A 27,626-nucleotide genomic window follows, 5' to 3' on the forward strand; every position below is an offset into this window, starting at 1 on the left:
TTTGCAGTGGAGGGGCGTGGCCAATGGGGGTCAGGGAGAGGCGGCGGAGAGTGGCTCCGGGAGCGGGAGGAAAGGTGGCCTGTTTAAAATCGATCCTCAGTCGGGCTGTCCCTTGCAAGCAGCAGGTCAGGAGAGGTTCAAAAGCGGGTGTGGTTGTAAGTGGGTGCAGGAGGTGAAGGTGGGAATCGGGAAGGTGTCTTTCCTCTTACGACCCATTGTTTTTTCCCACGTTGGGCGGGCGTTGTATCTCTGCCCGTTTTATGCTCGAGGGCAAATGGGAAGTAAATGGCCAGCCTTGTCTCTCCCTTCTCCGGATCCTGCGTCTTGTCTGATTCCTTTGATGGGAACTGAGCTGTTTTTTCTCTGGGACCCTCCATAAAGACATCCACGCCTCAAGGATGGCTAATGAATAAAGTTTTGGCAAAGGAGGGATTGTGCTATAGATTTTAAGAGGGGGTGGTGGTGGTGGTTTAAAAGCTACTCAGAAGTGTTTCCTGCTTCTTAGGCGTTCTCTGGCCTTTCTCTTCTGCTCACTTTGCTGATAACAGCCTTCGGGGTAAGTACTGCTATCACCTGCTTGGGCGGCTAAATGTTTGCCTGTGCTTCCCCTTCTCTTCCTCGGGCCCCCTTCGGACAAGGCTCGCGACAACTGACGCTGAGGGGGCTGCTACATGCGACTTGCACGATTTTGCGGAGGGTGCTCTCCAGGCGGGCATTGCTTTTCTTCTTACCTAAAAGGGATAACGGGCACAGAGCAGATTGTCTGCCCTCACAAGTTCTCTTTTCATTTTCAATGTTAATATTGCAGTGTTTGATCTCTTAAAGTGGAGGATGCCTGTGTTTGCCTAAAAGTAGCAGGCAAGCAAACACTCAATGACTATTGTTGCCCTTCAACATCAATAGCAGGGGAATATTTGGTGCTTGTTAGCCTCCCAAGTTAGAAGGAAAAGCATTTTGCATCCACCCAGTGATGCTATTTTCTTACTTCCATATCCCAGCATTTTAAAAAAGAGAGAGATTCTGGATTTTACCACCTTTGCCCTCAATTGCTATTTGCAGAACTGGGGTCAGAGTGGCAGACCCAAGGGTCAGAATTGGCCTCCAGCAGTTTGAATGCCACTTTTTTCTGCTCTTCAAAATGAGTTTCTAAAACAGGAAGAGAGTGGCTTTATCTCCGCTCTTTAAGTGGACTTTTTGTCTTAGCTTTCATATTGGGGGGTAATAAACTGTGTGGCCTCCTTCAGCCTTGTGATTACTTTAAAAAGGTAAAGGTAGTCCCCTGTGCAAGCACCATTCATTTCCCAGAGGTGACGTCGCATCATGACGTTTTCATGGCAGACTTATTATGGAATGTTTTGCCATTGCCTTCCCCAGCCATCTACACTTTCCTCCCAGCAAGCTGGGTACTCATTTTACCGCCCTTGGATTAATTACAAAACACATTTACAACATACATTGAAGTGCTGCTGCCATTATAGCAGCTGCTTCGCTAATGTTGAGATTCCAAGGGCTGGAGAAGTCCAGCAGTACCTTTTCCATTCCTATGACAGCATAAATAAAAGCTGTTTGTGCAGCAGCAGCATAAGTTGGAGAAGTTGTGTGTGCACTGTGGTACACCTGATTTTCTAATAAACCCAGATCATTCTCCTTGTTGCATTTAATTTTGTGTGCAGCCTTCTCTGTCTTTTCAAATGGATCTTTATCCCTATGCAGACCTTGATTAAGAACATAAGAGAAGCCATGTTGGATCAGGCCAACGGCCCATCAAGTCCAACACTCTGTGTCACACAGTGGCAAAAAATTTTTTATATACACACATACACTGTGGCTAATAGCCACTGATGGACCTGTGCTCCATATTTTTATCTAAACCCCTCTTGAAGGAGGCTATACTTGTGGCCGCCACCACCTCCTGTGGCAGTGAATTCCACATGTTAATCACCCTTTGGGTGAAGAAGTGCTTCCTTTTATCCGTTTTAACCTTTCTGCTCAGCAATTTCATCGAATGCCCACGAGTTCTTGTATTGCGAGAAAGGGAGAAAAGTACTTCTTTCTCTGCTTTCTCCATCCCATGCATTATCTTGTAAACCTCTATCATGTCACCCCGCAGTCGACGTTTCTCCAAGCTAAAGAGTCCCAAGCGTTTCAACCTTTCTTCATAGGGAAAGTGCTCCAGCCCTTTAATCATTCTAGTTGCCCTTCTCTGGACTTTCTCCAATGCTATAATATCCTTTTTGAGGTGCGGCGACCAGAACTGCACACAGTACTCCAAATGAGACCGCACCATCGATTTATACAGGGGCATTATGATACTGGCTGATTTGTTTTCAATTCCCTTCCTAATAATTCCCAGCATGGCGTTGGCCTTTTTTATTGCAGACGCACACTGTCTTGACATTTTCAGTGAGTTATCTACCACAACCCCAAGATCTCTCTCTTGGTCAGTCTCTGCCAGTTCACACCCCATCAACTTATATTTGTAGCTGGGATTCTTGGCCCCAATGTGCATTACTTTGCACTTGGCCACATTGAACCGCATCTGCCACGTTGACGCCCACTCACCCAGACTCAACAGATCCCTTTGGAGTGCCACACAATCCTCTCTGGTTCTCACCACCCTGAACAATTTAGTGTCATCTGCAAACTTGGCCACTTCACTGCTCACTCCCAACTCTAAATCATTTATGAACAAGTTAAAGAGCATGGGACCTTTAACTACCGGTAATTCATTCATGGGATTAACTACCGGTAATTCATTATTTGTTGAGTACCTAAATCCTAACTATTGTGCAGAACATTTAAAAAGTCAGGCTTGCTGACAGGTTTTTGGTGGCACTCAGATATTGTGACGCATCCAAATGCAACTTCTTCCAAAAAGGAAAATGTGCCATATAAGTTGTAGTGTATGATAATGGCTACATTTGTGGGGGTGGGAATCCCTTAAAGAAAAAACTAATAAATATAGAACAGGGACCACTGAGATGAACATAAGTTGTCTCAAGATAAACTGGGCAAAAGTTTTAATTTCTTTAATTATGTATAAACTTACACAAAAGATTCTGAAATGGAACTTGAACAGCAATGGATCAGGAAATAGAACAGACTATTATCTCATAGTGATTTTTCTGTTTCAAATTTTGTTGGGAAACTGCCAGACTGAACTCTTTACCTTGTTTGTAAGCATATACTCAACCTCTTCTCTTTCCACTTACATTTCCCCCCTTTTTGATATTAGAAAAGAAATTGTACTAGAAAACAAAATGTGGAGTTATATGTGGATTGCTTCCTTTCTCTTTTTAGATGATGGAACACTGGATCATCTGTAATGGAGGTGAGTAATCTGCCATGTATCTTTAGCAGCTCTTCAGTTAATTCTCAGTTCCAAAGGAGCAAAACTCCTTTATTATAGCTGTGGAAAGCAGAAAGCACTCCTGCCCCATGGATTTTTTGCAGATGCTATTTTTTAATGTGTGTATAAAGTTCCATTAAGCTACAGCTGATTTATGGTGACCCAGCAAGGGGCTTTCAAGGCAAATGAGAAACATAGGTGATTTGCTATTTCCTTTGCAGAGACTTCCTTGATGATCTCTCTTCCAAGTATTGACCCAGCTCAACTTCTGAGATCTGACAAGATAGGTCTATAGCATGCCACCTTCCTTCCTGCAGTTTTTTATACATATGCTTTTATAATCATTGCTAGAAGATTAGCAACTTAAGCCTTTGTATATCTGATTTCAGTGGAACTTACTCCCAAGTAAAGTGTGCATATGATCTGAGCCTTAAGAGGTGATGCTTTATATTCTGTATTGGGATAAGAATCACTCATTTAAGTAACTGAGTGGTGACACATAAAATAACCATCATCTGGTATGTGTATATTAGTACATATAATTTTCACAGTTTAAGAAAAGTGTGAATAATGCTATTAATGGAGACAAAAATATCTCAGATGTTTGACCTTTAGAGAAGCAAGAAGTCTAGAGTTTCTGTGTTCAGTTTTCTGCAATGATGCCAAAAGGCATTCTTAATTGTGAAATCAACTGTGGTAAGTAAACATACAGGATTCCATGTTACTTATACACAATAACTGGTAGCCTGGGCTGGGATGCATCAGACACATCCAGCCAGTTCATTATCACATTCATTTCTGGCAGCATCTTTGCCTTAGAAAGAGCCATTTGAGCAATAGTGATTGGGTCTTGTTGTTTGGAAGGTATGAAAGTGCACCCTGCTTCTTCTTCAAAACAGATCACCATCAACTGGTTATTCTTCTCCAGAAGTGAGAAATGCCAGCTGCCCATCAGATTGACTCCCACCCCTAATCTCAGGTGAAATGTGAGAGCCTTGCCAACTCCCTTAAAATCTCAGGACAAAGAAACTCCAGAGCACATTTCCATTCAGAGGGCACAGATTGTTGGTTTTGTGGGATGTGTCCATGCTGGGAAACAGGTGCTCTGATCTGTGGAACTCCAGAGTAGTTGATTAATGAGACTTCAAGTTTGCTAGAAAAATCTACAGCTAGCTTGAGTTGCAGTTCTTTTTGTTTCTTTGGACTACTTTGCATTTCCAACCAGAACTATCCCCCAGCCAGTTCTCCCCTCACTTTGGTTTTCTCTGTTCAGGTGATGCCTTTAATGTGGTGATGCCTCTTTCAGGTGTTTCTGTATTGCTAAAGCAGTCTTTAGCATTCCCTTCCCTCATATTTCTAAACAAAGTAAGTAAAGCTTCTCCCCCCCCCCACTGCAGCTGACTATGTTTACATAATTTTTGCACCTTATAGTGGCTAAGGAGTTTTGAGGTGAGTCAGTGAGCATCTCTAGCTGCTCTCAGTATGCCAAAACCCATTTGGACAGAGTTATAGTGCTACCATAAATCCAGCAGCTTCTGTCATGCATGAGCAGGAAAAGAGTGAGATGCACCAGGAGGGGAGAATGAGCTAACACTGCTAAGGAAATCCTCTTGGGTAGAAAAGTGGTTCCTTTTCCCATTCCTTTCCATCGCAAGCTACCATAGTTGTTCGCTTGCAACAGGTAACAGGAAGGATGGTGTAACTAAGTAAACGAGTAAATATTCTGACATCTTTTAAATTGTTTTATTGTTTTAATTGCTATTATAAAAATTGACTTTAATGTTTTAATACCTAACATTACCTGCCCTGAGCCTGCTTGCAGGAAGTGTGGGATATACATTCAATAAAATAAATAAATAAATGTGTTATGGTGCTTTAGACACAACTCTCTCAGGAAACATACTTATTATTCATTTTGTATAAAAATAATAACACTGTGGATGATTTTTTGGCATGAATGAATAGTCAGCATGACAGTATTAAATTTGAAGGAAACTGGCATGAGAAAAGGATTAATTATTTAGATACCATTGTTGAAAAGGATGAAAGGAATATTTTGTTTGTGAAAACATATCATAAACCTATAGACAAAAATATCTCGACTTCTAATCATGTCATCCTAAACACATTTGAACAAATCTACCATATGGGCAGTTTTTACGCGCACGTAGAAAATCAGCAAGACTAGAGGACTGTTGTAAGGAAGTGGAGAAACTGACACAACAGTTTGACATAAGAGGGGTATCCACATGAAGTAGTGGTCAGAGCAAAAAGCAGGGCAGAAAGTAAAGATAGGAAAGAACTACTGAAGGATGTGGTGAGAGAGAGACAGGAAGGTTTGACCTGTGGATTTATGAATTCAACAACAGCATATAAGATTGGCAGATCTATTAAAAACTTATGGCACACAGTGGAGCACTTACCAGGGTGCAGATTTCCTCCTAGAATAGGCTACAGAAATCCTGACAGTTTAAGGAATAGATTAGTGAAAGCAGATTTTAGAGATCAACAAGAGACAGAAGAAAAAGTAATAGGAAATCACCCTTGTGGTAATTGTGCAGCGTGTTGTATGATGTTGACTATCAGGGAATTTATTAACCCTGCAAATGGAGAAACAATTAGATTGAAACATTTTTCAAACTGCAACTCAAAACAGCTGATTTATGCAAAAATATGCAAATGTGGGATCTGGTACGTAGGAAAAACAATGAGGGCCTTCAAGGTCCGAATTTTAGAGCATAAAGCTCGTCTTGAGAGGGGGGTGCCTGCGGCTCCAGTGCACCAGCATAAGGGGAGTGGCCATCAGGTTGGGGATTTGAGATTTTTTGCATTGTACAAATATAAACCCAAACCTTATGTGAAAGAAAATGTGGGGAAAATTTTATTGCAACAAGAAAGTTATTGGGCTTATAGACTTCAAACGGTAGCACCTAAAGGAATGAATTGTAATATTGATTTCTATGCATTTTTAGGTATGTAGGAAATAGGTCTCTTCAGTTAAATGAACTCTGTATTTTATATATGTGTATTTTATGTGTGTGATTATATATATGCATTGTTAAATGATGGTGGAATATATTGAACTCCTTATCAACTATTGTGGCATGTCTCTTTAAAAAGCTTAAGAGGTATAAGCAATGGAGAGAGTTATAGCGGCTGAGAGCCGGTAGCAGGGACTTGAGCATGTATGCGTTGATCCATGATTGAATTCGTTGTACTGTGGGTAAGCGCATCACTGTAAGAGTGGGAGGAGATGGTGGTGATTAGTGCCAAGATATTTATAATTATTTTGATAACAGCTCCAGTTAAAACAGTATTGAGAGAAGACTGACGAAGGGTAAAACCAACGAAACCGCAGAAAATCCAGGAAATACGGTCTTTTGATCTCTTTGTGAGAAGTTGTGCAGAATGACGCCCCTGTCTCCACCCAGATTCTGAACTGCAAGAAGCAGCTGAAGGCGGTGCCTCTGAGACATGACTTTAGAAAACAGTCTGGGGGAGCATTGTGTGGATGTTTGTTCTATTATTTTGCTATATGGACTTATTATATACTGTGCACCAAATGTTTATTTACACACTTTTTGTGTGAGAATGATAATTCAACCGGTGAGGTTTTGAAGGATATATTGTTATCAGAGGGAATATGGCTGATGTTAATGCTCAATTAATGCTGTAAGTGTTATTATGTGTCTTTCTGCAGTCTTTAGATATCGAGTCAAAGCATAGCTACATAGGAAGCTTTATTCAGCCTCCACATAAAATATCCATTCCATTTGCTGATTTATGGCCAAAGAAGACAACGGCTGTCACAGCAGACACTCCTGCACCGAACAGCCAAGGTAAATCACTGCAATTTGAATTATTACTAATGTGAAACCTAGTTAGCAAATTATCTTGGCTTCTGGTGAATGAATTTGGGGACCCTGGTTTGAGCATAGAGCGTTATCAGGATCTAAGGAAAATGTCTGAAGAACAATGTGGAATTGAGTTACAAATAGTTACAAGGTTATCTGTAGTATTTATCAGAGTTGTTATCTCTTTCAGGTGCAACTAGCAGGGGTGGGGCTTTATAAGTTTCAGGTGTAGATTTAAGGGAAATTGCCTGAGAGGAAAGACATATTCCTGTTTTAGCTTGCTTTGTTTGTTACGTGGCCCTCCCTGGCAAGATACTGTGGCTGTATTGAGTTGTTGTTCAGTTGCACAGTCGAGTCTTGACTTTTTGCAACCCCATGGACAAAGTCACGCCAGGCCCTCTAGTCTTTTACCTTCCAAAGTCTGCTCAAATTCATGTTTATTACATCAGTAATGCTGTCCAGCCATCTCATCTTTTGCTGTCCCCTTCTTCTTTTGCCTTCTGTCTTTCCCAGCATCAGGATCTTCTCCAGTGAGTACTCCCTTCTCATTTGGTGGCCAAAGTATTTGAGCAAAAATGCCAAATCATATCTTACATTAACCATTTGCTTAAAAGATGGGATACAAATCTTTTAAATGTGTAAACCATAATTTAGAACACAAATCTTCCAAAAATACAGGTGGGATATTGTATTGTTTTCTAATAGCCCTTGTATAAGGTAAATTAGGAGCCCCATGGTGCAGAGTGGTAAAGCTACTGCAGTCCAAACTCTCTGCTCATGACCTTTGTTCGATCCTGGGGGAAACTGTGTTCAGGTAGCTGGCTCAAGGTTGAATCAGCCTTCCATCCTTCCAAGGTTGTAAAATGAGTACCCAGCTTGCTGGGGGGAAAGTGTGTAGATGACTGGAGAAGGCAATGGCAAACCACCCCATAAAAAGTCTGCCATGAAAATATTGTGACGTCACCCCAGAATTCGAAACGACTGGTGCTTGCACAGGGGACTACCTTTACCTTTATAAGGTAAATTGGAACAAAACTTGCTTGCTAACTTTCCAAGATAGCTGGCGTATTTATTTTGTTTCTAAAATGTAAGCTCCACCTTTCCAGTTTCTGTCCAAATCAGCTTATAACACACACAGTCAAAACACTAAATTGCAATCGTCTACCACAAATTTTAAAAAAGAGGAAATTTGCCCTATAGTACAAAAATTCATTGTCCCTTCCAAACATCAAATCAAACAGATGTCCATACAGAGAACAGAAGAATCAACAGTTGGCCAGGGCCTTCTGCAATAAGGAGCCTGCCTTCTTTAGCTGAATTTAGAAGGAGCTTTCGAGGCATTCTAAAGAACGGGAGTGGCAGCAGAAAAAAATATTCCTTATAGATGCCAGAATCAGTATCCTGATTGAGGATACAAATAGAAGAGCTTGATGGAAAGCTCTAAGGGACTTATATCAGGAGAGTTCAGGCTTCAAGTAAGAGCCTACCCAAAAAGAGATTCACAGAAATAGGATAGAACAGAAGAAACAATGTGAATTAATAACTAACAACCATTACGATGTACCATTTTAATAAATATTTATAACCAATATTAATGTGTCAATATTTCATTCCAAAACATATAAAAAATAATTTTCTACTCATGTTCCTTTACATAGTTCCACAGTCTCATATCTATTTAATAAGTCCCAATAAGTTCTGAAGTATTTAAAATGCCAGTAGCAGTCTTTTCATGATTAAAGTGCTTCTGGCTTTTTAGTGGAAGAAAGTTCTTGTGCTTGAAATATTCAATCCTGGATAGTTGATTGGACCCCTTCTCACAACAGAAGAGTGAGAGACTGTGTTTATGATGTATGCTGTGTTCCTTTTGATGGATTGGAAGTTTTGAAAAATAAGGACTGCATTCAAAACCCCTTTGAAAAAGCATATGGAAACGGACTTGCAAAGGCTGGCTGACTGTCAGAGGTGGTGGTCAGAGTAGGTCCTTGCCAACCATTTCAGTGCAGGTGTGATGTGAGTTGTTTTCTCTTGAGTGACTGGTGCAGCCCTTTTATTTTTTGCACACTTGTTACTGACATGTGAGTTTGCTCAGTCTTTGATGTTTAAATAACACCTTATTATCAATGTATTCCTTTTGTATTTTGATCTCTGGTACTTGATACTTCCTTCTATGTAGCAGAGGTCTGCCTTTCTTTTTTTCTGCATTATAAATAGACCTTAGAAACAATCCAGTAGTTGCTCATCTGAACAGTATGCTGCCATACTATTCAGATTACATTATCTATAATAAACTACCAGCTGCTCTGAGATAATCCATATATGATTAGATTAATGCTAGATTGCACTTTTGTTTTTGTAATGGCAGTTAAAAGGAAACTTGGGTTGTCTCTATGTCCATTCAGGCTGTTTGAGAGAAGAAACACTAGGATATTGAAGCTTTAGGATTAAAGAAAAATCTGAAGAACATTGATCACATTCTAACTGATGGCAAAAACTCAAGTTAGATACCTTTCGTGATTTTAAGGTTCAGTTCAAGATGCTGCTTGGTATTGTTTGTGTAGTTCAAGAAGAAGATAAGATGAAGAAATTGGATTTATATCCCGCCCTCCACTCCAAAGAGTCTCAGAGCGGCTCACAATCTCCTTTACCTTCCTCCCCCACAACAGACACCCTGTGAGGTGGGTGGGGCTGGAGAGGGCTCTCACAGCAGCTGCCCTTTCAAGGACAACCTCTGCCAGAGCTATGGCTGACCCAAGGCCATTCCAGCAGGTGCAAGTGGAGGAGTGGGGAATCAAACCCGGTTCTCCCAGATAAGAGTCCGCACACTTAACCACTACACCAAACCAGCTCTCCACGCCAAACCAGCTCTCTCAGAAATAGTTTTAGTAGTACAGAAATAGCTCCCACCACCACCACTTTCTCTAATACAAGTGTGCATCCCCATCTTCCTCAGTTAATTAATTTATAAATTGGTTTTCCTAGGCTGCCCTTCCTGCAGGTATAGCTTAGGGTGGCTAACAACAAACTAGAACAACAAATAAATACAAGTTAAAACCAGAGATTCAGATAACAATAATACGCAAAGAATAAAACTTTGTATTCCAAGATGGTGGAAGAGTATCCACCATCCAGGAGCTGCTGGGGGGGGGGGAGGAGGGGCTTATAGGGGGGGGGGTGGGGAGGATGAGAGTGCCAGATCATTATTCCATTACTTATTTTATTTATTTTATTTATTTATTTATTTGGTGACTTCTATCCCGCCCTTCCCACGAGTGGCTCAGGGCGGCTTACAACAACAATAAAACAATAGAACAGTAAAATCAGAGCAAGTTATTACCTCTAAAATCAGACAATTAAAACCTAAAAAACCTTAAAATTAAACATTAAACTATACAGTATAAACACAAAAATCTGGTAGCTACATTATCTCATCAGGCATAGGCTAACCGGAAGAGGGCTGTCTTACAGGCCCTGCGGAACTGAGCAAGGTCCCGCAGGGCCCTCGCCTCTTCCGGTAGCTGGTTCCACCACATAGGGGCCATTGTGGAAAAGGCCCTGTCTCTAGTTGCCTTGAGACGCACTTCCTTGGGCCCGGGGATGATGAGCAGATTTTGAGTGCCAGACCTCAGTGCTCTCTGGGGAACGTGTGGGGAGAGACGGTCCCTCAGGTAGGCAGGTCCCAGGCCATATAGGGCTTTAAAGGTGATGACCAGCACCTTGTACCGGACTCGGTATATTATTGGAAGCCAGTGCAGAGCCCGAAGGCCCGGCCGGATGTGCCCCCACCTTGGGAGGCCCAGTAACAGCCGGGCCGCGGCATTCTGCACTAGCTGCAATTTCCGGGTCCGGCACAGGGGCAGCCCCATGTAGAGGGCATTGCAGTAATCCAACCTCGAGGTGACCGTGGCATGGATCACTGTTGCTAGGTCGTCGGGGGCCAGGAAGGGGGCCAACTGCCTTGCCCGTCTAAGATGAAAAAATGCGGACTTGGCAGTGGCCGCTATCTGAGCCTCCATCTTTAGGGACGGCTCCAATAGCACCCCCAGGCTCCTGACCCTGTCCGCTGGCCTCAGCGGTACACCGTCAAAAGCTGGCAGAGGGATTTCCCCTCCCGGTCCCCGACGGCCCAAACAAAGGACCTCTGTCTTCGCAGGATTCAATGTCAGTCCACTCAGTCTGAGCCACTCAGCCACGGCCTGTAGTGCCCGGTCCAGGTTTTCTGGGGCGCAGACCGGTCGGCCGTCCATAAGTAGATAGAGCTGGGTGTCATCAGCATACTGGTGACACCCCAGCCCATACCTTCGGGCAATCTGGGCAAGAGGTCGCATATAGATGTTAAACAACATCGGGGAGAGAACCGCTCCCTGGGGCACCCCACAGTTAAGTGAGCGCCTCTGGGACAGCTCCCTCCCAATCGCGACCCTTTGTCCCCGACCTTCAAGGAAGGAGGAAAGCCACTGCAAGGCCAACCCCTGAATCCCCGCGTCGGCAAGGCGGCAAGTCAGCAGCCGATGGTCGACCGTATCGAACGCCGCCGATAGGTCCAACAACATCAGTACTGCCGAGCCACCCCGATCCAGATGCCGTTGAAGGTCATCCACCAGGGCAACCAACACCGTCTCCGTCCCGTGACCTGGGCGGAAGCCGGACTGAAGTGGGTCAAGGACGGAAGCGTCCTCCAGGAAAGTCTGTAGCTGCCTCGCCACTGCCCTCTCAATAAGTTTGCCCAAAAAGGGCAGGTTTGAGACCGGCCTATAGTGTGCCAATTGGGCCGGGTCTAAAGATGGTTTTTTTAAGAGGGGCCGGACCACGGCCTCTTTAAGGGGCGCCGGAAAAAGCCCTTCCGTTAGGGATCTGTTTATGATATCCCGTATAGGATATCTGAGATCCCCCTGGCAAGATTTAATAAGCCAGGAAGGGCATGGGTCCAATTTGCAAGTTGTTGGGCGGGCAGATGAGAGAATCCTGTCGACTTCCTCCAGGCTGAGGGGGCTGAAACCGTCCAGGATATAATTCGAAGACATGCTCGGGGCCTCGGTTGCGTTAACTGTCTCAAAGTTGACAGGGAGGTCGTGGCGGAGTGACGCGATCTTGTCCGCAAAATAGTTCGCAAAAGCCTCACAGCCTATCTCTAATTCAACGGAATTTGGTCTGCCCTGGGGCAGAGTCGTCAGGTCTCGAATTATTTCGAACAATTGTGCCGGGCGCGAAGTTGCGGACGCAATCTTAGCCGCAAAGTATGTCTTCTTTGCGGATTTGATTGCCATCTCATAGGTCTTCAAACTCTCTCTATAAGATGTTCGGGTCGCTTCGTCTCGAGTACGCCGCCATTGCCTCTCTAGTCGTCTGAGGTCCCGCTTCAATTGCCGCAATTCCTGGTTGAACCAGGGAGACGGTTTGAGGCGGGGGCGCAGAGGACGCCTAGGCGCGATCTCCTCGATAGCCCTGGAGAGTCCATCGTTCCAGGACTCGACCAGAGCCTCCAGGGAATCGCCAGTGGGCCAGATATCCCGTAGAGCCGTCAGGAACCGTTCCGGGTCCATCAGGCTCCGCGGGCGAGCCAAAATATGCTCTCCGCCCAAACGGGTTTGGAGTGACATATCCACACGAGCCTTGAGGGCAAAGTGATCCGACCATGGCACTGCTTCTATTGCAATATCGTTCACTTGTACTCCCGCCGCGAAGACCAGGTCTAACATGTGTCCCGCCTGATGAGTGGGCGTTGTAACAACCTGGGAGAGTCCTAGTGTCGCCATGGATGACACCAGATCCATCGCCCGGTCGGAGGCCGCGTCGTCGGCGTGGACATTGAAGTCACCCAAGACCAATAGCCTTGGGTACTCCAACGCCCAGCCCGCCGCGGCCTCCACCAGGGATGGTAAGGCGGCGGCTGGTGCGTTAGGCGGTCGGTACACCAGCCAAATCGCCAACCCCTCCCCAACGTCCCACATCAGGCCGGCACATTCAATGCCTGGAATCTCCGGGGCCGGGAGAGCCCTAAAGGTGTAAGCCTCTCGTATGAGTAATGCCCTCAGCCAAATGCCTGGCAGCATACCTCTGCTTTGCAGGCTCTGCAGAAAGGCAGTAATTCCTGCAGGGCGTGGATGTTCTCTGGCAGAGAGTTCCACCAGGCAAGGATCACAGCTGAAAAAGTACAGTGTCATCCTTGCAGCTTATCCCATTACTGTATATGAAGACCATTGCACAGTGAACTCCTCCATCAGTGATCATATTCTGATTTACTATTACTGATTGGTAACTTCATGAAGCAAACACTTGTGTAAATTCGATGTTGTAGAGATGCTATGAAATTGTTTAGAAGCTTTGAAAATTTTCATGAAAACTTGTGATAGGGGATTTGTTGAGTAGATTTATAAAATCTTGTCATATGTACTTTTTAGTATGCTCCTTAGTTTGCTGGGTTTTGTATTTTTTAAATATCTCAAATAAGAAAAATGAAGGCAACTTGGAAAGTGCTACTAATTTCTCAAAGAAATGTAAGAATGTTCTTGTGCTCCATGGGTGCATTAATGGAGTGATAATGGCTATGTAATTTACAGGAATGGGTAGGAATTTGTTATTTTTTTCATTTTAGATAGGAATTTGTTATTTTTTCATTTTAGGTAGGAATTTGTTATTTTTTCCTATATTGAGCAGGTGGTAGACCAGATGACCCTGGATGTCCCTTCCAACTCTATGATTCATGTTTCTTTGGAATAGCTTGAAGTACAAGAGACTTCAGAAGAGGTTCTCTGCTGAAATATTTCCGATAATTTCCTCCATGTGTTTTGGCATGAAGCCATTTTTTGGGCTGAAAATGAAATATATATTTTTTTTGGTGGACTATGCAGGAGATATCTCTTTAATATTTTACTTCACTTGCCCTTGGACTATTTCATTATCTGAAAACTCTGTTGGTTTTCTGAGTAAATCAAACATTGTATGTGGGGTGGGGGGAAGGAGAGAACTTCAAATGCATGAATGCACTTGAGTCACCTTTCTTCTCTTGGTCAAATATCATTCAGTGACTAACTATATCATTTGGTGTAGACAAAGGTGCGTGGTCTGCCAGCTGTGCAAAGTTGATTCGGGTCACCTTCTGTATTAAGACCTTATTAAAGATATTTGTCCACACACCTTTCTCATCAGTCTATGTGATGCCCCAAATGCTGGCTACACATGACTGAATCCCAAAGGTCCAGTGACCAATTGGCAAAGTCCACCCTCAGCTAAGAAATTCCCTTCTACTGTTTACCTCCAAAATCACAGAAAGTGCTGCTTACACCTACAGTCTTGACTTTCCTCCAACTTCTCTATATCTACACAATGCCTTCAGATAACCTCATGAAATTCTATGGTTTTCAGTATGTTAATGTCACCCAGCTGTGACCCACCCACCCCTGAACTTTTCTCTCTCCATCCAGTTCTGCACCTCCCAATTTTTTTGTGGTGACATTTACACTTGGATGTCTCATTGCTGCCTCAAATTCCAGGTGTCCAAAACTGAGCTCTTCATTTTTTCTGCCAGTCCTCCTGCTCCTTGTATATTCTCCATATCCATTGGCATAATCATGTTATGCTCCATAGAAAAGGCATAACATCATGGCTTTGTCAGTGACTGTTCTCTCCCCTTTATTATTCTGTCTGTCAGTGTGAGGTCATTATTTTAGCATTGCAAAAATTGAGCACTTTTTCTCTGCCAGCTCAGCAAAAACTCTGATTCATGTTTGGTTTCTCTCTCTGGATTTAACAAGTTTAACCACCTTTTTCTGTGGTCTTTATTGTTCATTTGTTGCCTATCTTTACTTAAGTGCTGCTCTTTGCTTTAAAAAATTATGCACCTTTCTTATCATTCTGACCATGTGATGCCCCTCAAATTCCCATTGCTGGCTTTTGGTCCAGTCCTAAATCCAACACAATCTCCTTATCGTCAAAGACCTTCATGGACTTCTCCCGTATTTTTTACTTTGATATCCTGATAGGTTCCTTCCTCTGGCCCTTGCTTCTCCAATTCCAGTTTGGTGTAGTGGTTAAAATGTGGACTCTTATCTGGGAGAACCAGGTTTGATTCCCCACTCCTCCGCATGCACTTGCTGGAATGGCCTTGGGTCAGCCATAGCTCTCGCAGAGGTTGTCTTTTAAAGAGCAGCTGCTGTAAGAGCCCTCTCAGTCCCACCCACCTCACAGGGTATCTGTTGTGGGGGGAGAAGATATTGAAAGCCTCTCTCAGTCTCTGATTCAGAGAGAAGGGCATGATATAAATCTGGAGTCTTTTTTCTCCTCCTCCTCTTCTTCTTCCATCACTGTCTGCCGTATGTCCTCAAATGACTCTATTTCCTGTTAATACACCTCCTGCCTGAAATTGCCTCCTAAACCATGTGCATACACCACCAATCTCATTGACTTCAGACCACCCTCAAAAGCTTTCTTTTCCATGAGGCCTTTGACACAACTCCTTAGTTCTCTTTTTCTACTTAAATTAACTCCTAAGTACATTTAACTGAAAGAAAATGCACATTTTCCCCTTGATTCTCTCCCTCATATAAAATTTTAAGCTGCTTGCGGTAAGAATGTATCCTGTACTGTAGTCTAAAGTACCACTTGCACCAATAGTACTATATCATAAATAACTATAGTTATTTTTGGCAGAAAATTATTATTATTCTACTATACTTTTTGCTCTTTTCTCATGGTCTAGTTGGCATAAAAATATTTCTTCTAATACCCCAGAACACAACTAATTCCAGGAGGACCAATGGAGATACTACTTGAACTGCAAAGTCAGTCTCATTTCTGTTTGTGTGACTAGCTAGCAACAGCTATCTGTTCATCTTTTTCAACTTGAGTAGTGGCTGTGTAAGAGAACTGGATGTTGTAAGAGACAGTGAAAGAGATCATCTTATCCCTGTTTCTTCATCTTTCCATTCAAATGAAGGGTGTGTGGTTGTTTATACAATTGTATGTTTCAGGCAGGTAAAGAGGCGTGCAGAGATAAAATGACTAGTTATGTAATATCTCATCTGTTGCAGGTTGATACAAGGTGGTCTATTAATATAATTTAATTTGGGCTCTTGATATAGTTGGGCTTCAGGCTACTTGAACTCACTTCTCCAAACCCACTGTCCTTTCTTTTTAGACAGCCATGAGTGATTTATATATGAAGAATAAAAATAATTAAGATTTATTCTATATGAAATATAAAAATAATTGAGAATTAAATTGCCTGTTCACTAGCTCTGCTGTCAGCTCTGAAAAGTCTTCAAGAAAAGATCCATCGCCTTGAGTTGGAGAGGTCACAGGCTGAAGATGACCTGAACTGCCTGTCCAGAGAAGCTGCTCAGTATAAAAAAACTTTGCAGCATGAATCAAATGAGAAGGACATAGTTCATCAGAAACTGATGCAAGACAGAAAAGGTATTTCCTGGTATTGCTGATAACAGCCTTACCAGCCACATCTGTTACACCTTAATTTCAGAGGTGTACTAATGTTGCTGGTTTGACATACTTTGTTTATTCTCTCTCCTAATGTGTAATTAGCATCTGTAGTAAACAAGGCTCTCAAGTGATTCAGTCATTTTTAGGTGATGCTCTGCCTTCCGATTCCTTAATCTGTTGATTGAATTTGCATATTGCCCAAACCTTAATGTGAGTTTGAGACAGTGAACAAGTATGAGATAACTTACAATTTAAGGAAATTTTGCTTTGTCAACAGTGTAGTAGTTTTCCCAGACAATCATTTTCAGTACATCCTTTTAAAATTCTCCATGAAACTAATTGCTAGTGCTATTCCTATACTGGTTTTATGTGAGTTATAACACATTTCTAGATTTTATTATGGGTTGAAAACAATTTAAAAGTTCCTGAGTGAGGTTCTGACTGGGCCACAGCAAGTAATGCCTCTCTGCAGCAGATGCGCAAATACAAGCAGGGTAGAATAATGGTATTAATTCTGCAGCTGTAAATTAGGCCCTAGCTGTCATGAAGAATTTTATTGCAATAATGTTTTAACCTGAGTTGTAAATGAAGCTATAAATGGAATAAACATTCACCCTTCCTTTCCCCATATATTAGATGTGAGTGTTCAGTTAAGTGCAGCTCAGTCTCGCTGCTCCTTGTTGGAGAAACAACTCGATTACATGAGGAAAATGGTGACCAGTGCAGAGTTGGAAAAGAAATTGGTTGTGGAACAGCAGGTACAGAGCTATAATTCTTCATATTCTATCTTTCATCTTCCTTTTTTGCCCTATGTCAAAAAGGCTGTGCCATAACTTCATTTGTGCAGCTTTCTTCCCTTTTCTTGGTTGTCTACCATCTTCATAGATGGTCTTTTAAAACAAAGATACCCTGGTAAGATTCATGCTTAGCCTTCATACAGCAGCTACAATGACCAAGCATAAAGTCATCTTTCATCTTGTATTTCCTGCACTGATGAGTATGTTTCTCTTACTGGCTAAATTAACCTATCCCGATCCCACAGATAACAAAACTAGCAAAGACCCCTTTTGGAAATATGGGCTCATATTTGTTTATCATTAATTTCTTATTTTGTTTTCCCTATCTGTGTTGTTGGGTATAGAATAAATCAAAATAGGTGCTCAAATATTATTCCTGGATTTTAAAATAAATAAATAAAAGACATTTACAGGATTATCAATTGAGATTTTAAATTTTTTTAGAATAGATGGATGGGCAGGCTTTCATAATTATACATAGAGGTGTTCTGGTGTCCAAGGAACATGTAAACAGGTGAGGATGGTTTGGGGTTGAAAGATAACGATAACTAATATATTCACTTTTTCTAGCTGTCTGAGAGCCTGAATAAAGCGGACAGCTGAGAGCCTGAATAAAGTGGAAACATTGGAGTCTTGTATTTGTGCACAAATTTATAATTGTCAAATGCAAATGTTTCAAAAAACTAGTAAAAAGAGTGCTATGCACAACAGACTTTCTAAGAATACATATTCCTAATCATATTCTGTGATTTATCAAAAGATGCATCAGTGCCTGGGTTGAGAAATGTTTAGATGGACTGCATTAACGCAAAAGGAATAAATTGAGTCACATATGTGTGTGTGTGCGTGTGCACCTTGTAGTGCATGTGTGCATCCAATCCCTCTCAATCTGTACCACCTTTTGCACAAATGGGTTAGTTTAGTGTTAGCCAGTTCCAGCTGTTATGTGTAGATTTGTATGTACGTATGCCTAAGACACTTGCTGAATCAAGGTTCTGACATCTTTTGTGGCACTGGATTTGCATGAATCATTTAAGCAAGGTTTGCAGTTGGTTGATAAATCATTATATCATGTATGTTTCAGAGTCAGCTCCAGAAGGAAAAAGATCAGAATCAAGCAGAGATATGTGCAAAACTTGACAAGCTTGAAATTCTAGAAAAAGAGTGTTGGCGACTTACTGGCACTCAGAAAGCTGCAGAAGTAAGTAAATTTTGAGTCCGTTGTTAGCTTTCAGGTAGCATTAGCCTAAGATTCGCAGCACATTGCTGGAGAGGAACCAGTACTGCTAGTCAGGATCCTATACTTGTCCAGCAGAGGAATATTTGAGAAATAAAAACTCCTTTTCAAGAGTCAAAGAGCATAACAGCCTCAACCTCTACCAGTAATGGAGTGGTGTGTCAATTGTATCTCCATGATGAAGAGACGGATATTATCAACTAGCACTTGCTGACATGGCCACACTCCTGCAATGTCAGGCCAATTCTACCCCACATTCAGACCACATCAAGGGAGGGAACAAGGAAACACAGCATTTTCCACCTTGGAGGAGCACCATGGTGTGACCAGGAGGAGTCCAGAACTAAATATTCTCCAGGGTACTACTCTGCAGACATGGAGAACTGAGTTCCCTTATGCTAGCTCCACATACAGAGAAAGAAACTTGCCTGTTCTAGTTTTAGCATCCATATTCTCAAATAGACCATTAATGGATTTGGGTCTTGGAGCACACAGGTTTGCCAGATTAGGGGGCTGAAGACACTGGCACAGAAGCAAAGGAACATGCAGTGGCACCTTCACAAAAGGCATTCCTGTCAACTCCTCAGTAGCTCACTGGGGAAAGGAATCCATGTGTCAACTAGGGGCCATGAGTTCAGATCCCACTAGGGGATCCCGCAAGAATAGAAACCTAACTTTGAATAGAAACCTAACTTGGAGAGCCAATTTGGTGTAGTGGTTAAGTGTGTGGACTCTTATCTGGGAGAATCGGGTTTGATTCCCCGCTCCTCCACTTGCATCTGCTGGAATGGCCTTGGGTCAGCCATAGCTCTGGCAGAAGTTGTCCTTGAAAGGGCAGCTGCTGGGAGAGCCCTCTCCAGCCCCACCCACCTCACAGGGTGTTTGTTGTGGGGGAGGAAGGTAAAGGAGATTGTGAGCCGCTCTGAGACTCTTCGGAGTGGAGGGCGGGATATAAATCCAATTTCTTCTCCTTCTTCCTTCTTCTTTCTTCTCCTTCCTCCTCCTTCCTCCTCCTTCCTCCTCCTTCTTCTTTCTTTCTTCCTTCTTCTTTCTTCTTCCTTCTTCTTCTTCTTTCTTCTTCTTCTTCTTTCTTCTTCTTTCTTCTTCTTCTTCTTTCTTCTTCTTTCTTCTTCTTCTTCTTTCTTCTTCTTTCTTCTTCTTTCTTCTTCTAACTTTTGGCCAGTAGCACACAACAGAAAGACAAGTCATTCAGTTTGAGAGCAGTCTTCCAGCCCAACCATACAGGAAAAAGACTTTGTGGTCTATACCAGCCATGTATGTCAAGGCAGGGAGGACAATGGAGAATGGCATAGACATCCAATGTTTCTGGTTCAGATTCAGCATGTGACTAGGAAGTCCACAATACAGCAAAATCTCAGCTATGCCTTGAACTGGGAAAGATACTCAGATATCAGCTCCTTCAACTGACAGGTTTTTAAAAAACCTTGCAGGGGTTCTTGCTGATAGCATGTTACACTGGCATCAGGAGGTGAAGCAGCCTATGATGCTGACAGAGTCCTGCACCTCCTCTGACATGCCTCCATTTGTGCACTGCCTCTAAGGTTGCACTGGCTCAGCACATATTCCAGCTATGCCAAGCACAGGGTTTAGTTGCCATCCTGAGATGTTCAAAGATAGAGTTTAGGATTACACTGTGAGCCTAACAAATCACCAATCTGTTTGCTAAGACTTCTCATAGGGATTTATATGTTCTTTTGGTACCATTAAGACAATTGGTGTGTCTGTTCTTAATCTCAGTTTCTTTCATTTGAAAGCTTCGGTCCTACTCTTCCAAACAGCATAAGCATTATAAAAATTTGGTTGATCTTTGTTCTCGTGTGCTGTTTCCTTTGATTTTCCCCTGCATTTTTAAGGAAAAGATCAAACACCTCGAGGCAAGGCTTCAGGAAGAACAACACCATCGTAAGCTAATACAAGACAAGGCAGCCCAGGTAGGAAAGCCAAGCAGTAGCATTTTTCACAATAATACAGTGAGCTGGATCCAGCATCACAAAGAGTGGTCTAGGTGCTCTCCTTTCATTCCTGGCTGGTATATCTGACCCGCAAAGGTTTTTTCCCAGGGTTGCATGACCAATCTGGAGTAGTAGCTGTGAAGATAGGAAGGGGGCAGAAGCTTCTTCCGCTTCCCTCTCAAGTGAGCATAACTTTGCTGAGGGACAGGCAGAAGAGCGCAGTTTCCCACTGGAGCCTCCCAACCTGCATAGTTCCATGTAGATCCTGCAACTCTGGGCATAAACTTTTCTGGGGTTGGAAATGACTGCTGGGGGACGGGAGAGTGGAGAAGATCAGAAATCCTTGTGCTGGATCCAGGTTGATAGCAGGATCTGCAGGCAAACCTGTGATTCATTTCTAGTGTAGCTGCCTGTGGTACTGAAAACAAACCCTTAACATGACACAACTGTGCATTATTTCCTGTACCAGTGTTAATTTGGACAATTATTATGTTGCACTAACTGTGCAACTTGAGTCACTTGTGAATAAAGCATATGTAACCTTTCTCAACCCTGCCCTGCTCTGCTTTTGGAAAATTTCAGTGTCTTGAGAATTGGGTTGCAAGATAGATATTGGAGCATTACCTTATAAATTCAAAGTGAAACAGTACTTTATTGTAGTGAAAAGAAAGTGCTCTTGCCATCTTCTCTTTCTAAAAAGACGCTATTCATTGGCTTCTGCTAAACAATGTTGTCCTACATGGAATCTGACCTTTTTCAAAATGCTTCTGCCACTCATCAGTAATGAAGGTCTGTCTCCCATTTGTTTGCCACTGTGCCTTAAATCTCCCCAGCTTGCCTTCCTGTCCACCCATCTTCCCTGCCAGTTGTGGTGGTTATTGTAAATGCTAAATTTCTCTGTGAGATCTGTGCCTGTGCAGAAACATTTACAAAAGCATAGACTTATGTATTTGTGAACCATCCTAGGAACTATGGTTGAAAGGTGCCTTAGAAATGTACTTAACAAATATTTATTTGGTGGTCCATTGTTGGGGCAAAACTTTTCAGCACAGCAGCTGCCTAAATGGGAAGTAAAAGCAATTACTCTTTCCTAACAAAGTACTATCTACTTTCCTAAATAATGTGCCACTGTCCAAACTCTGTCATGCAATGGGATAGGTAGATACTATCACACAATACACTTGGCCCTGAACTGATGCTTAATGAAGGTTGTTGTTCTGTGCTCTGCCTGTTAGTAGAGCGGGTTATTTAGTCCACTTCTAGGTGCAACTACACAGAGACCATGAAGAAAACAAAAGTACAGCAAATACAATGTGAGTCTTAGGTTAATATAAATCTGCACAGCTTGTGATCCACCAAATCAGATGCAAACTGGCAGCTATGTATGGTGGCTCATGTCTTCTCCCTATTACCTGTTTAGGATTGTGAAAAAGTGGTGAAGTTTGGATACTTTTACCTTTCTTTCCTCCACTGAGTGTGGACTCAAAAGCAGCTTACAATACAAGAAAACAACCGGTTATATGAGTACAAATATACAATTCCTCCCGGCGGTAACAAACTAATCTATAAGGAAAGAGAACAGAGCAGGTGATACAAGTCATGCCCCAGAAGGCAGCAGTCTCTCTCCAGGTGCTTCCTTCGTTCCAGCTTCCTTTAAGTTTGCTGGGCTGGAGGGGAGGAGCAGGAGCAGGGCTCCACCCCTGATGGCAACAGTCTCCCTTCAGGTGCTATATTGGTCTCATGCTTTGTTTCGTAGCCAAGCAAAGTATTTATGCATAAGGGATATCTTTCACTGAAAGACTGAGTAGCCCCAGTCTCCTATCTGCTAACGCTGGTGTCAGCTGCCTACCATATGTTTACAAGTACAAGCTGATAATGATTGGTGCTGCACAGAACAGATGTTGCTAATGAGTTCAAACATGCAACGGTCTGTTGACAAACATTTTGTACTGTTACCATATGCTAAAAAGTGCAGTTTAACCCATTAAGAATATGAGCTCCTTGAGAGCAATCCAGATTCACTGGAGTGATTTTGAATTACTCAGATGGTTCAGACAATCTATTAAAGCTAGTTACTTTGTGATCTGTACTTCTCTGAAGAGGTAAGATTCCTGTCATAGTGGACTTCATTGATGCCTGTTTCTTAAGTGATTAGTTAGCCATGAACTGGCCTATTTCCTGCCTTACTTATGGATTAAGAGAAAGGTCTTGCTTTTTTCCCTTAAAAACACCACAGCTCCAAACAGGACTTGAGATGAATAGAATTTTAATGACCTCTCTTTCACCTCAAAAAGAAGCAAAAAAGAAAAGTGGGAAGAAGAAAGCAGTAAAGGTAAAAAGTGTTTGAGTTCATAGCTACACCTTGGATGCTACTGAGAAGTTAGGCAGGTAGTTTCTTTCTCTTCTGCATTCTTTAGTTCCAGTACTACTTCCCAGTGTTGTCTAGGAAAATGTCACTCATCTTGGCAAAGAGATTAATATAAAATGAGTCATAATTATTGCCATGTCTGGCTACACTTTTCTAGTTTAAAAAAATGATCTGGAATTCCTTAAGATCATTGGCTTTAGGCATCTTTTTTGCATGCTTATATTTCAGGAGTTGTAATGACAGCTTCTAGGTAACGTGCAGAGTAAGGTTGTATTCACAGCTCTGGCTCCCTTGCCCCTCCAAAGCAGCAAAAGTGTCTAGTTTTCCAGTTCTTTTGCATTTCAAATGGTTAACTTCGCAATCAATTGCAACTCTGAAAGAATTGGAAATTTGGGTTAATAAGTTAAATCATCAACAGGAAGGGGGTTTGTAATTCTGCAAAAAGCAAAATATGGCATTCTGGATAATTGTATGGAATCATGTTCTATCTGCTGTGATTCTGTTGTATCCTTTCAAATGTGGAGAAGTCCCAGCTGATTGGAAACTCAAATCAGAAGGACAACATCTCCAGCACTGACATGTTCATGGGATGGTTTTCTAACTTCCTGTTTCAGGAAGTTAAGAAACATTAGGGAAGAATACTGTGCAAATGAAAAATAGGCTGGCTGACTCTGCATGAAAAAAAATGTGAAAAGAATGTTTTAAAATCTAAATCATGATAACAACTCGACAGTGGGAGAGCAGAGTTCAAGCTGATGCCAAGGGATGAATGTCTTAGTATAATGTGAGCATGGCAGTGGTGCCTAAATAAAGAAGAAATAGGTGTAATGTAAATATGAAGCATAGCTAAACGGAGAGTTTTTTAAAGGGTGGGGCATTCTTACATGCCAGAACCAATCCAGTTTTTAATTTTCAGAAAAATTCTAGTTTGAAGAAAGAATGCAGCTCACAACCACACCTAGCGGCTGGAGCACTACCTTTTGTTGCTGGCAAGGTAATTATTATTGTCTTAAATTAGGATTTATTTAGATTACTGCCTATTGTTAGTGATTTCCTAATGTGCTGTTTTCCCTCAAGTCTGCCAGCTCAAGTCATTCTGTTGCTGCAAATGTTCAGAGTGTCTTGCATATGATGAAAAGTCGTGGTCCACATTTAATACCACAAGGTCCAGAAGGAGCTGAAAAGAGGATATCTAGATGGACTGGTGTGTGCAGATCTGGGTCTTTTTGTTCTACATCTTCTGCTACTGACAATCTTTCTGACCTTCTCTTGATCATGCAGGATGAGCTGGGACAAATGAGTTTGTAAGCACTTCTTTTTTCATTTGTATATGAAGGACTGTGATCATTTGAATTCAGAGCAAAGAGTTTTGAAATCAGTCTGGGAACAGGCAGGGAAGAAAGGCTGTTACACAAGTAATGCCAGAAATATTTCTATTTCTGCATTCCTCTTGAAAAAAAATGTAACATAGAAATCAGACGAATCTCTGTTAAAGTTGGATTTACTTTATGGTTAATGTAGCAGTTTGTATTTGTAAAATAAATAGATTCACTTAAACTTAGATCCAAGGAACCACATGACTAACTAGTTCCTGCAAGTCCCAGGGAACTTTGAGCCTGTGTTTCTAGAAACAGCAGTTCCTCCTGCAGTGTAGAAACTTCTTTTGAGACTAAAGACTTTGCAGTGCAATTTGGGGCCTAACATTGTTAAAGAAGAAAAGCAGTTACAGTTAAATTAGAACACTGGGACCCAGCCTCATCTATATAGATAGTATAGCAACTAAGGTTCCAAACAGACTGATGTCCACATAGGAATAGAGTGGGGCTCTATTGATGTGTGCATTTTTATACTACAAGAAGTGATGTGTTTTCTAGAGAGGATTGTAGAATAGTTCTCATGCTGTATTAACATGAGCCATAATACTACTACTTCAAAGAACATACATGCCTTACGTTCTGGAATGAGCAATATTGCTGAACAGTGCTATGGTTGTCATTTGCTATTGTATGATTAAACAACCCATTTTGTATGGTGGTGAATAAGTGAAAATTCACTGAAAAATTAGTAGATAGGAAGAAATCATAGGAAGGATGGTGGACTGTTGATGTAGACAATGACTGACAAGAGTGTCCTCAACAGTGAACATCAGGAACTGCTAAAGCAGATACAAGAAACTAAAAACCATGAAGTTCGAGAAGACTTGGAACGTGAACTGGAGTGTCTGGTTAAACAGATGGAAATTAAAGGAGAGCAGATCACCAAGCTGAAAAGACACCAGGAGAGTGTAAGAAACTAATTCCAAGATCAGGAAAAGACAGAGCAGTTCTTAGATGATGTGAATACTGTAAAAATAAATCATAATGGACATTTCTTATTAGTGTGCTGATACATAATGGCTGTTTAGCTTTGATTATCAGGACCGATTTAGACATTACAGAGGAGGTATGTTTTTGTGGGGCTGGGAGTAGTTACTACTGAGAAATACTTGGAAGCTATCATCAGGAAGGAGAGTTACTTAATCCTTTCTCTTCTTGTTGTCTGTTCTGCATCACCTCCTTTCTCACCCTTGGTAGGTAAAGATATGGGGTCACCTGTATATTACTCTCCACAGTGAGAGAAGTCACTTAGATCAGTGGTCTTCACCCTCCTGGGACCCACCTTTAATGCCCAGGTTGCACTGTGGCTCAGATTTATATGACATTAGAGTCACATAACAGGATGAAAAGGAGCCACAGAGCGTTGGAAAAGTGACTGGCAAGGAGAAATGACCTGGCAAAGGGAAGAGAACCCTTCTGTAGGGTGGTGGATGTCTCTAAACCTACCATTGTTCTTGGTGTGTGTGCAAAGTGATAAGGATCTGTAAACCGTCTGAGGTTCTGACACATCAGTTGAAGACCACCAGTGTTGACAAGGTGATCCTGAGCAAATAAACAGCAGGAGAAGAAAGGTTAAGCAGCCCAGACCAGTCTCAAAACGGGAGCTTCTGTGGGTATTTTTGTTCTTATTTCTTTTAATGCTTCAGGAGAGTTTTTCCATGTCTTTGCTGTTACTTATAATTTGATCCTCAGTAGTAGCATTGAGTAGAGGGTTTAGTTTTTATTGAACTTACCAGATACTTTCACAAATACTTTATAGAATATAGAGCATTAAATGAAAATGTTCACCATTTTTCAAATGGGAGAGTAGCTGTTCATTATCTATAAGCTTGTGCCAGAGGAATTAACTATTAATTTATTGTTGTTTGAACATACATTCATACTACTATACTGTAGCTTTCTTGTTTAAGGTTGGTGCACACTTCAGTCAGTTCAATATTGTGTGAACAGAGAAGTGTTCTCTAGTGTTGTCTTCCGTATTATATGTTGAAGTTCAGGTTTCCTATAAACCAGGGAGGACTATGCGGTAAAGTGTGCTCCTGGAAACAGTTGTGCTAGTGTCCAAGGGCATTCTAATGTTCCTTAGGCATAAACAGCGAAACTATGGAATTTAAATTGAATGTTAAAAAACTTGTATTCTAGCTTCTATTTCAAGTTCATGGAGACAACCAGGATCCTCCATTGCATAATTAGCTTTGTACTAAAAAATAAACATTAGAAAGCAACTAGGCAAGATTTGACATGTGACATTATGTATCTGTGCCATATGATTTACAGTGATATTTCTGCATACAATAAAATGTTATTATGTCAAATTCATACCAGTTTAATTTGCTTATCTATTGCCTTGTGCATGCAACACTGTAAGGCACAAGTACACATTCTTATCAGAATCGATCTTTTTCTTTGTAGGTTTATAAATTGAAGCAAAAGGCTCAAAAACTGAAAAGAAAAGCAGCTAATGTTACATCAAAGCCTGATGACTGTAAAGGAACTAAGGAGGTCACAGTCCCTCCAAGAAGCAGTGTGCATGGCACTTGTTCTGTGAATAAGAGTACAAATTCTCTCCAGCTGTTAAGAAGTGCTCAGAAAATTCAGTCAGTGTTGAAGAAAGATGACATCCTTTGGGAACCATAGCTCTCAAAACTAGTCCCATAGATCGCTACCCACCAGGAGCTGTACTGAATAGAACTTTGATGCTTGACTTGTCCACACATCCATAAATTCTGAGATTTAGATCTAGAGAAATGAACATGTTTTTCTATATTTTTAAAAATATATTTGTAATTTGGTTTTAATAAAGTGTACATTTCTTTTTAAATTAAAGGCTCTGTCAATCTGTATGAAGAAACGTGTTTCTTGCAGCATTAGGAGACAAATTTGGACTATCAGTGATTTCAAAAATGAATACTTGTGTTGTTTCTGTAGTTATAACATGATGAAAATCTTACAGGGACTGAGTATAGGAGCCACATTCTTATTTAGACTTAAAGTTCATTTCTGTTCTCTTTATCAAGTGTGATCTCAAAATAGTCTAGCTAGTTAAAACCTAACTAACTAGAGGATGAAGAACATAAATGCTGTAAAATGACTACAGATTTGAAATACATCTCTGATTCTTTTTGAATTTGTTACTAAATGTTCATCAATCAAATTCCTGTAAAACGTAACAGAATGGCAACACTGGAAGAGATTGTGAAGCCCTACCCTATTCATGCTGAAGTACTGATGCTATAA

At 41.6% G+C, this 27,626-nt stretch overlaps 1 protein-coding gene across 4 annotated transcripts; it reads left to right on the forward strand.

The window, feature by feature from the left end:
- CEP57L1 (centrosomal protein 57 like 1) lies at positions 1-27,210 on the forward strand. 4 transcript variants are annotated; one of them, XM_060237985.1, is made up of 13 exons: positions 19-125; positions 506-556; positions 3,301-3,331; positions 7,050-7,188; positions 16,438-16,617; positions 17,275-17,396; positions 18,520-18,636; positions 20,547-20,624; positions 22,882-22,977; positions 23,930-24,007; positions 24,091-24,317; positions 25,153-25,297; positions 26,802-27,210. In XM_060237985.1, exons 3-13 carry the CDS (start codon positions 3,326-3,328, stop codon positions 27,024-27,026), a joined length of 1,413 nt encoding a protein of 470 aa, XP_060093968.1. In that variant the 5' UTR covers positions 19-125; positions 506-556; positions 3,301-3,325; the 3' UTR covers positions 27,027-27,210. The 4 variants fall into 4 exon arrangements, with proteins under 4 accessions (XP_060093960.1, XP_060093968.1, XP_060093951.1 ...); XM_060237968.1 differs by having other exon boundaries at positions 115-155; XM_060237977.1 differs by lacking the exon at positions 506-556 and having other exon boundaries at positions 1-125.
- The last annotated feature ends 416 nt before the right edge of the window (positions 27,211-27,626 follow it).

Source organism: Heteronotia binoei, chromosome 1 (assembly GCF_032191835.1).
Source record: "Heteronotia binoei isolate CCM8104 ecotype False Entrance Well chromosome 1, APGP_CSIRO_Hbin_v1, whole genome shotgun sequence".
Lineage (NCBI taxonomy): Eukaryota > Metazoa > Chordata > Lepidosauria > Squamata > Gekkonidae > Heteronotia > Heteronotia binoei.

Excerpts from the sequence above, each read along its gene's own strand:
- CEP57L1 (XM_060237960.1), top strand. The coding sequence starts at position 6,824 with ATGACTTTAGAAAACAGTCTGGGGGAGCATTGT. Across the intron at positions 24,318-25,152 it reads GAGCTGGGACAAATGAGTTT|TGAACATCAGGAACTGCTAA; the intron begins GTAAGCACTTCT and ends TGTCCTCAACAG. Across the intron at positions 25,298-26,801 it reads TGAAAAGACACCAGGAGAGT|GTTTATAAATTGAAGCAAAA; the intron begins GTAAGAAACTAA and ends TTTTCTTTGTAG.